Genomic DNA, 10,696 nt, shown 5'->3' on the forward strand with positions numbered 1-10,696 from the left:
CTGAATTATAATCCACAGGCTCTTAAAATTAAAGGTGGAGTTTGTGTCTTCCTTGACCAATCCTCTCATCCCACTACCTCTGCCTGCCCCAAATGACTTGTCAAAGCTCTCTGGATGGCACTAGTCTGACGTGGGAGCAGACCAGAGTGATTCCCCCAGGTCCCCACCAGAATCCTGACAGTGCTCTCCCATGAGCACCTTGGATTTTACCTGAGCCTGAAGGAACAGGCAGGAAGATTGGCAGAGCCAGGAGGAAAGGACATTTATTTCCATACATCAGGTAATCGGGGAAGAGAGAGCACAGCCCAATGAGTACAAACTAATTGCAGGAGAGGAAAAGGGACAGCAGATGGGAGCAGCACCAGGCACTGCCCTTGGGCCCCCAAGTCTGGTGATGTTGGCGGGATGACCTTTAGGGTGGGGGCTGGGGCTGTCAGGCCAAATGTTGTCATATCTGCGATAAGTGTGTTGGGAGGCAGGGCAATTGGAAGAAAAATGACTCAGGCTCAGGACACAGGGTGAGGACTCGTGTCTAATACATTAGTACTGACCAAACCTTCCCTCTTCAGTTTTTCTGATCACAAGCCCTCAAACCAAGACCTTCCCTCTCAAATTGAGCTTATGGTCCAGGCAGCTTGAACAGAGGGAGAGGGAAGCAGTGCGTGGATAAGCCCTGAACTGGCAGAGGTGGAATGGGTTTACTCTTAAATAGGTCATTGCACTTAACACATTGGTGAGCAGAAGAGGGAGTCGGGGCTGAATGTTCCGGATAGTACATATGCACCCCGTCTCTGTAGGCTTGCTCAACCCAAACCCAGAAGCACCTGGACCCAGCTCTGCTTACCAGTATCTCCAGCTGCACAAAGAAAGGACTGCTTTCTGAAGAGCGAACATGGAGATGAGATTCCCCTAGTTGTTTTGGGGCCCCAGCTGCTACCAAAGCCCCCTCCCATTCTCAGGGATGCAGCTGTGATGGAGAGATTGGATATTTAAATTAAAAAGTAAAAAGACAGCAGGCACTGAGAAGAGAAAGCCCTCACCCCAAGCCAGGGAGAAGGAATTGCTGTTCCCGCTCCCAACTCCTCTCCATGGACCCAGCAACCTAGAATGTCCCAGCAGGCAATCTGTCCCACGTCCCTGAGCAGAGGGCTGAGATGGAGGTCAACTTGCTGGCTCCATGCAGTGCCAAACCACCTGCCACTGCCCACAGCAGCCCAAGGTTAAAGCCAAGAGTGTGGCATTTTGGAGGCAGGAGGTACAAAAAGTTCTTTTAGAAACTCCTCTTCCCCCACCTCTTCCACGTGGAGACATCAGACCCCGAAGCCTGGAAAGCCCCCTGACCCAAGAGGGTCAGGCGTTTCCTCTGCAGATGAGCAGTCAGGTGGGGAGACCTGTGCCCCTCCATTTCCTGGGAAAGGCGCTGTGGCAGCAGTAACCCATGGGTGCGAGGGCTATGCGTTGGTCTCCCTTGGCTTGGCCTCTGTGTCACTGTCACTCAGGTAGCTGTGGGAGTGCCGGGTCCTGGAGGTGCTGTCGAGAGGGTCATGGTCATCATCTGACCGGTCAGGGGCGAGGGACTTCCAGTAGCTGGTGGGGCTGCAGGGAGAGAGGAACAAGGTCACGAAGGAATGACATTCCTAACCTTCAGCACCAAAGCCTTCTATCCTGGGGAGGCCCCCCAGGCCCAGTCGTCGTGTTCCCCAAAAGTCCCAAGTTGCTAAATAAAAACTTCCCCTGGCTTTCCCAAAAGATACTCAGAGTAGTAAGAGAAAATATTGTTCTGACTCTGAAAACTTAGAAAACTCTTGAGGAAAGTGAAGCCGTAGAGCAGTGGATCTCAGACTTGAATGTGCATGAGAATCAACTGCAGATTCCTGGGTCCTTCCCTTGAGAAATTCTGATTTGCTAGCTCTTGGGTGGAACCCAAGAATTCTGCATTTTCAATACCCTTCCCAGAAGATTCTAGCACAGGCAGTCCATGGACCACACCGACATGGAGATTGGAGTTTACATGATTGCAGTTTGTCTACAAGTTGTTCTCAAGAAGATTCCTTCTAAGCAGGGCCTTTCTCCATGGAATACGCCGAGATCTGAGCCCTTTCTCCTCATCACGTCCTCCTAAGGCCTGTGAGAATTTCTGCCCTTGACCATGGCATCATCTACTTACCACAAGGAATGGAGACTCAGGATGTAGGGGCTGGCAAGACCTGTTTCAGGGTGGCATAACTGTCCCCCCCTTTTTTTTTTTTTACACCTACAGCACCTGGTCTTCCTAGGTGGTCTCCCATCCAAGTATTAACCAGGCCCGACCCTGCTTAGCTTCTGAGATCAGACAAGATCAGGCGTGTTCAGGGTAGCAAGGCCGTAGGCCCAAATGTCTCTTTCTTGGTACTATAACCTAACTCCTTAAACGTTTTCATCAGCCCATTGGGAGCCTCTACTCCCAAGGTGTGGAGCAGCATTACCCGTGGATGGAGCAGGCTCATGGCATCAAGCAAGGATGGAATTTCATCTTCCAGCACCAGTTTCCTCTTCGCTTTCTTTCCCAAAGCCGTAGAGCTGCCTTCCCCTGCCCCCACCTCACTGCCTCTGCCAGTTTAGTGCACTGTAATGTCAACATTCTTGGAGAAAATGCAGCTGAGTGGCTCCACCCCTACCAGCGTCCTGTACTCAATGGGTCCCTGACCAAGTACTTCCAGGGACACAGCCCTGCTTTCAGGTCCCAAAGAGCTTCCACTGGGATAACATAACTCCACAGGAATTCTGTGATACCACTGCCAACAATTGTAAGAATCTGAGGAGGGCCCCTGTTTACAAGCCCTTTCAGAGTTCTATCCCCAAACCCACAGCAGAGGAAACAGAATTCTGCAAGAAGAATCACATTCTTAGCTTTTCTGTGAAGAAAGAATTTGGTCATTGAGTACTTCTTGTTTGTGAGACAGTCTCCTAGGCACTCTGGATATGCTCTTATTCTTCACAATGACCTCATGAAATGTCATGAGGAAGCTGGTTCAAAGAGATGGAACATCTTGCCCAAGGTCATACAGCCAGTTTGTAAATTTGAACCTGGGACTCTTAGATCGCAAAGCCTTTTGATAACTCCACTTTGATGCTAGATTGGGTGACCTGAGGCAAAAACAAGACTGAACCTGAATTCTCCCTGCTGGCCTGGATGAGAGCCCAGGGGGTGTGTAAAGATAGGTCTCTTGCTTTCTCTCTCTCTCTGGGGAGAAGGAACAGCCTGATAAAATACATGTTCAATTATGCAAAATGGTTCAGGAATGGGGCAGTCTGGTTAATAGTTATCGTATTTCTCATGAATGAATTACCATTTTTAAAGGAATCAAAATAGCACAAAACACATTTAATACAAACTAGACTGAACATAAATGAGTCTTACTTTGATGGGCCAAAGACACTTAAGGACTCTGGGATGTCTCAGGAACAAAATTATAAAGCTCAATATGACTATACAACAGAAAAAAAAATCTGGGTTATTTTAGCTTTCGGGTTGTTTGAATTCTAAGTTAGTGGGAACCTGGTTTTATTTTTTAGACAGAATTTCTCCGCATCCAGTGCTAAGGTCTGCTGTCAGGTAAAGAAGGACTGGCTTTGCAGAAAGATAGTGGGGGTTATTTTGTGGGCAGAGGGGGGTGAGGCAGATGCCCGGCTGGGACCCAGATGCAAATGGGGTGATGCTGGAGAGCCTGGGGTGCTCTTTTCCATTCTAGCACCTCTTAGAGTGGAGCTGCAGCCTCTGTTCCCACATTCCAGTGCTGGCCAGGCAGACACTTGGATAAATGACAGCTGGGTTTCAACACTGTTCCATTTAGATGCTGGACAGTGGCAGAGGCACCGGGGAGAGATAACTCCATGCTTCTCTCCCCTGCTCTGTGGAGCCACAAGATCCCCTTGCTCCTACTGCCACAGCTGTCAGAGAGCCAACAGCAGGCAGCTAGGCCCCTCCCCAGGGCAAGAGTCAGGGCTGGCAATTTGAACATTTTAACCAAATTGTTTAGAAAGCTTTCCTCCCCACAAGCCAGTGTCTCCTGCTCAGCGCTGTCACAAACAATTTGGTACATAAGCTAATTCCCACTGGGTGAGCCTAGGGAGGCAGCCCCCTCCCCTTGCCTTAGCTATAGATGGCTCCGTGTTCTGAATTCTCACTGGTCCCCATCACCAGATGAGAAGCTAAGCCACTATTCTGCCTCTGCCTCCACTCTTGGCAGTTTATCCACCCAAAGCCAGTCTATGCTGAGTCCAACCAGGTCTTCTCTCCCCTGGCCCTGTCTTGCTGGCTCCATATTGGTTGGCTAGCTTCTGGCTCGGTGCCTACTCTCCCCACAGTGAATCCAACCCTTCTTGGAAGGAAGGGGTTGGTGGTGTGTAGGGTTTTAGGGCTACTCTTCTTTTGCCAGTGGACAAGAGGAACTGTGCTGGTGGCTGAGGGAAGAAACAGGCTTTATGTGTTTTTGTTCTTGTTGATTGTGGGGTCAAGGGTGATGATGGGCTGAGGGAACAGTTGCTGGTCAGTGTGGGGTGGCCTGGCTAGGCTCAGGTCTCCCTCTTTGGGTAAGAGTACAGTGCTCAGAAGGGCCTGGCCCTCTCTGCTTTCCAAACCTCTCCAAATGGTCCATCAATTGACTTCCTGTACTGGGGCAGCAGGGCATTCAGCGGAGCCACTGAGGGGAAGACTGAGGTGACAGACACATATGACTCCTGTTCTTTCTCACTATGGAGCTGACGACTGCTCCCTAGGGCAACCGAGATTCTTCTTGCTCTTCCCAGAGCATCTGCCACATAGGAGAAGAGACAGAGCAGTGCTGACCCCAAGGGCTTGGTTTTAGAGCAGCTCAGGGACTAAGGAATCTGAGCTGGCCATGAGCCTGGTCTGAGTTCAAGTTCCATCTCCCCCATCCTATCTCCCATCTCCAAATAGCTTCGGATACCATTCGCTTGCGCTTGCTCCATTCTATAAAACATAATAACTTATATATCCATAACATATATACCCATAACGTTTATACCCTTCGGTATAAAAGGGACAAAATCAGTGTACTTGTCCAGCTGCTCCACTGCACAAGAAGCCCACAAGCATGCGACAGGTATGTTAGTTCATGCATCTCAGAAACAAATACCCATGCTTCAGGGGGTTGCGCTCTGGGGTCATACCTCCTGGGAAGCAGCAAGCTTGCCCTGGGAGGGTACCATGCCAGAAACAGCTTCACATAACCAGGGTGATCCAAATGTCACCACCTACCAGGGAAACTGGCAACAATGGCATTCCAATGAGTCAGTCTCTGCCTTTCTTCCGAGGTGGGGGATGTGGGTAGAAAGGACCTAACTGCTAGATCTTCTTCCCTACAGGGAGAAGGCCGGGGGAGGCTGGAAAGCCAGGAGGGGGCTGTCACTCAGCAGCTCCTAATTTCTATTCATTAAAACTTTACAAGATGAAATGAGGTGACGCCCATGTGTAGGCTTCAGGTGGGCGGGTTGAGGAAGGAGTCAGGCATCTCTGGGTCTACTGTAGGGTACAGTGCTGTGGGGGTGGCAGCCCTGTGAGCCCTGCACTCCTAGGCTTGAGATCCATGCCAGGGAGGAAGGTGGTATTGCAGGGCAGGGGGAGAGCTAAGCAAAAGGCCTCAGAATAGCTGGTGGCCACTGATACACCATCTGATACACACTGGGTGGGTCAGTAAGGGCTCTTTATCAGGCCCAGCTTGTTGGGGCCATGGACAAGAGCTCCCGTATGGGTGCTGCCAGGCACCCACAGTGAACATTTTGCCCACATGCTCTGCCTTGGGCTGTATGGAAGGGTGGTTAAGGGGAAGTTGGATAGACTCTATTCAGATCCTGGCAACATCACTTCCCAGCTGTGTGACCTTGGCAAGTGATTTAACCTCCTGAGCCTCAGCTTCCTCTTCAATAAAATGGGGCTAATCAGACCTTTGTTAAGGGATTAGTGTGAGGATTAAATGAATGAAGGGACATGTATCTAGAGGGTCACCTGCCCAGGGTAAGGACTTGATAAGTGGGAGCTGTGATTGACATCATCAGCAAGTTCAGCTGATTCGGCTCAGGGCTCCGAATGACTAACCAGCTTAGCTGGCCCCTGCTGTCCGAGGTAGCGGACAGGCTCTCCGAGGCCAGGCCTGCCCAAGAAGAATACAGGAGGGGCCTAGGTGGTGGCGGGTGGGGCAGGAGCATGTTAGTTCACACTGAGTGGCACACACCATGCTGCACTCCACGCCAGGTGCCACCTACTACACTAGTCGCTCTCAGGCCGGTACAGGTACCGCATCATCAGGCTGTCCACCTCTTTCTTACGCTTCTTCTCCTCCTTCCGAGATGGCCGGCGTGCCTGCCCAGTCTCATTTTCTGCAGCCGGGCCCTTCTTCACGCTGGAGCGGCTGTGAACTGAGACAGTAGAGCCACTGGATGTCGATGAGGAGGATTCAGACTCTGTCTCCGTTCTCTTTCTTCTAGATTTGGACTTCTTCTTGCCCTTTCGAGAGCGCCCCTTCTTCCGCCGCTTGTGCTCTAAGGAATCTTCAGAGCTGGAGCTGGAACTGGAGCTGGAGCTGCTCCTTCTCTTGCTCCGGCTCTTCCGGCTGCTGCGGGACCGGGACCGAGAGACATCGGCAGCAGAAGCTGAGCGGCGGATGCTGGTGGCCCGTTCTGGGGTGTCCAGTTGGGCGCTCCGGACACTCTGTGGGCTCTTCCGGTCATCCTCCTCGGAGTTGGGCTCCAGGCTGCTCCGCTGGAACGGGACGGGCTTGTAGCTCAAGACCTCATTGATGGCGGCCTCCAGGTCTGGGTCTAGGTAGGAGCGACGGCTGATGGGGCGGATGCTGGAGCCAGGAGGCTCATCCGTGGCAGAGGCTGAGAAGTGTGACCGGGGTGGCACCGACAGACTGCGGGCCAGTGACGGGTGGCTGTACTGGGAGAGGGCCTCACTCAAGGCCACACTGGCTCCATCATCCCACTCGTCCAGGCAGCCCCGGCCCAGGGACAGGTGGGAATCAGGGCTTGCCCGGCCTAGGCCTGAGGCCCGGCTCAAGGAAGGGCTGAGGGTCTTTGACAGGCTGTCGAGCTGGGAGGTGCTGCGGCGGGAACTAGGTGAGCCTGACAACGAAAAGCTCATAGAGGAACGGGCCCCGTCTTCACCAGAGCCACACCGTGTGGCTGAGGAAGCCCGGCTGACGGGTGCAGAGACAGCCGAGGCCCGGTCAAAGTCTGTGCCCCACCGCTTCTCCATACCCCTGCCAGCACGGCTCCCGACCTCAGAGAAGATGGAGCCACGTTCATCTGGCTCCTCGGACTTCCTTCCCTGGCCTGGTTCCTCCCTGGGGCTCGGGCGGGCCTTCCGAGGGGGTCTCTCAGGGGAGGCAGCCTGCTCACTCAGGGTGGTGAAGAGCGAATCGGAGTCCCCAGTGCCCCCGATGGAGTCCTTCAAGGTGAGCCTCTTCCGGTAGCTCAGAGAGCTCAGTGCAGAGGCCGGCCTCTCCTCCACCCCCTTGCCCTCCTTGCCTTCCTTCCCAAGGGTGCTGAGGGCCGTTCTGAGGGAGGAGGTGAGGCCAGGGAGGAGAGAACCAGTAGTGGATTAGGGGCAGCAAAGAGAGAATGAGAGAGAGAGAGAGAAGAACAAGCATTAAACCTAGAGAATAAAGACACGGGGGGAGGGAGGAGAGAGGAGGAGGAGGAGGAGGAGAAATCGGCAGCAGCCCTGGCAAAGTGGCAGTGAGAGCTTCTGAGGAAATGAAGCAAAATAATTTGCGTCAGTGAAAATAGCTTCATGGAGAATGTCATGTAAATTAGACTATTGTTCTATTTCATCACTTTTCCCCCTCTAAAACGTTTAGTTCAATTTATTTCATTGTCAACTACCTGGAGCCTCGTGCCACGCCGTGGTGAAACGGCAGTGGGGCAGGGAAGGCGGCATTATCTGCAATAACAAAATGTTGTTCAGCCGAATAAATTAAACCAATTAGAGGGGGCTGCTGGGTGCTAGTGGTGAGGGGCTGGACTTGGAAAAGGCCTCGGGGGAGTTGGAGAAGAAGAGGGATTACTTCTTCTACCCAGCCCACCTGTTGTCCCTGGGAGGGGTGGGGAAGGGTATGCCCTGGGGGATGAGGATGGCTCTGAGTTGGGAAGAAACTCGGGTGAGGTGTGGCCAGCAGGGAAATGGCCACCGGAGAGGGCAGAGGACTGCTCTCTCTTCCTCCTGCTGGCCGGTAGGTGAGAGATGGGGAAGGTGGAGCTCTGGATTCCAGGGGTAACTGTCTGTGTGATCAGAAGACTGTGACTAGGCTGGAAAATAGGGGAGCAAGCCCCCCTGCCATGGGTATGAGCAGGAAGCATGGGGGGTGGGCAGTGAAAAGATTAGAGGAAGGAGAGAGTGGGCAGAGAAAGATGGAAATGTGTCTATACCTGTGACAGGGGAGTCACAGAAATGGCACTATTCTGTAGCTCTTCCTGTTAACACCTCAAAGAACCACAGCTGGCCTGCACAGGCTCTGTCCAGGGCTGTGGGACCCAGAGCACCCCTGTGCACCATCCTAGTCGATTACAAGCTATCAAGTAGTTCAATCAACATTTGCTGAAGGAATAAGTGGGGATGAAGTTAAACCTACACCAAACCAAAGCCCTGAGCCTGACAATAAAATATTACCTGGATAGAATAAGGGCACTGCAGACCCTGACTAAGAGGAAACCTAGAGCCTCCTGTGCTTATTCCACATGTTGGGGGCACACCAGGGCCCCTCACACACATGCCATGCAAGAGACACAGGTGGTATGAGGCCTGCCCTCTTTGGGATCAAGGCACTGCTCATCCATCCCTGGGACATGAGGTGACTCTACCTCCTAGCTCAAGGCCACATGCTTACCTGGAACTCTTCAAGCTGCCATCATCGGAAGCTGCCTTGGAAGGCCCCTTGTTTTTCGACAACCATGACTTGACCCCGTCGACCCGGTCCTCTAACTCTGAGTCCACATCTGAGTCCCCCTCACTGTGGGATGAGGAGTAGAAGGGTAGGCAAGGCTGGGGAAGAGGTGGTCAGCTGCTGCCCAGTAGGAAGCGCGGCAGTGGCAGCAGGTTTGTCTTGGGTGGAAGCGGGATGCAAGGTGGCATGCGCATCAGTGAGTCGAGGAGGAGAACAAGAAAGGTTAGGCGGAGCACACCATTCACAAGGACCCTGTCCCAGTCAGCAGGCCACGCTGTGTGACAGCCACCAAGAAGACCTTGGAGAGCACAAAGGCACCTCCCATTCCGCTTTGTGTGATAGGCTGCTGTTCAGCTAACCAACCCGATGAGAATGATAAGGAGATCATCCATTCATCAATTATACCTAAGTGGCTTTTTGTTAAAAAGAGGAGTCCTGAGCCCTCCAGCTACTCTGAGGCCTATTCTGATGTTTCTTGTCTGCCCAAAATGTGGCTACACATTTGCCATTTTCCATGCCTTCATTGCAAGAGCTGGGCTGCTGGCCACAGGGCAGACAAGAGAGGAGCTTTATTATGACTTTAAGTTAGCTTGAACCTGAAGTCTCCTTAGCTGGTGGCAATACCAATCTGGGCACTACAAGCCATATCCCAGACCTATCCTGCAACTGCCATGACCTTTAAGAGAAAGGAAAAGGAGGGACCAGGAGCATTTCCCAAGGGGCTGGCAAAGGTTTCAGTATTCAAATTGTACCCTGGAGATCCAGTCGGGCCTAGAAAGTCCCAGGCAAGGGCTCTGTTTCTCCAAGACTCCTCTTCCCCCCCTCAGACAGCCCCCAGCTCTTGCTCCCCATTGCTTCTTTTGGCCAAGCTGGCCCGAGTCCTCTCTACTTGTAGGAAAGCCCAAAGGAGTCAAATTCTGAGGCTGAAGTCATAGTGACCCCCTCACAAAGCAGCAGGGGCTTGGAGACAGCTTCTGAGTGAGAATGCTTCTAGAATTCTGCAAAATGTCTGCTCATCACATTCCCCTGCTATGGATATGCTAGGATTTCTCCTTGATATAAATTTCCTTTCATCTGTGTCAACAGGAGCAGCTCTGTTCCTGAATTATGTTCTTGAATAAATAGCCACACAGGCATGTGGGTGTGCATGCATGCATGTACACACACACGCGTGTGCGCGTGCACACACACAAAATCATCAGACTCTGTTCTGGGGACTGTGAGAGAGCATGACTCGTGGGGAGGGGAATAAAAAGGCACATTTTATCGGCTTCCGTCAAACACAGAATTATAACAAAGACGAGGCTGGCTAATGCCCTGGGTAAACAGGAGTTTAGCAGACAGCCCCAAAACCGCTAATGCAAGCCCCATGCCCATCCGAGCCTAGCAGATTTACTATGGTGCATGGGCCCCACGGAATGCCAATACCACCTGATTTATACACCCGTGCAAAAAACCTCCTCCTCTAGCTCAGAGCCTGTAATTTATCACCACCGTTCATAACCATATTGATTGCCTTTAGAAAGGAGGTGCTGTATGCATTGCAAAATCTATGTCTACATGTTAAAAGCATTTCTGTATAAATCTCCCTTAATACTGCACTGTTTACTGCTTTCATTAAGGTTATGGCAATAACAACTGTATCTCTAAGTAAATCGAAACATTATTTTTCTGCCCGCCTTAGCATGCTCACTCAATAACTTGGAGCTGGGACCCAGAGCTGCTGAAGAAGGAGTCACATCACCTCTCTG

General features: G+C 52.0%; 2 protein-coding genes and 1 pseudogene across 2 annotated transcripts in view; all 3 read right to left on the reverse strand.

Moving 5' to 3' along the window:
* Positions 1-247: 247 nt before the first annotated feature.
* Positions 248-989, reverse strand: TIAF1 (TGFB1-induced anti-apoptotic factor 1). The gene is given in 3 exon segments (XM_025041831.1): positions 248-702; positions 704-811; positions 813-989. Coding segments are annotated over 3 exon segments (363 nt in total). The 5' UTR covers positions 954-989; the 3' UTR covers positions 248-588.
* Positions 990-1,418: 429 nt separating this feature from the next.
* Positions 1,419-10,696, reverse strand: part of MYO18A (myosin XVIIIA) — an 82,061-nt gene continuing 72,783 nt past the window's right edge. The window contains 2 exon segments of the mRNA XM_025041829.1: positions 1,419-1,596; positions 8,889-9,011. Of these exon segments, the coding sequence (XP_024897597.1) occupies positions 1,452-1,596; positions 8,889-9,011 (268 nt within the window). The 3' untranslated portion in view covers positions 1,419-1,451.
* On the reverse strand, positions 2,252-2,370 carry LOC112473458 (annotated as a pseudogene).

Source organism: Pteropus alecto, unplaced genomic scaffold, assembly GCF_000325575.1.
Source record: "Pteropus alecto unplaced genomic scaffold, ASM32557v1 scaffold98, whole genome shotgun sequence".
NCBI lineage: Eukaryota > Metazoa > Chordata > Mammalia > Chiroptera > Pteropodidae > Pteropus > Pteropus alecto.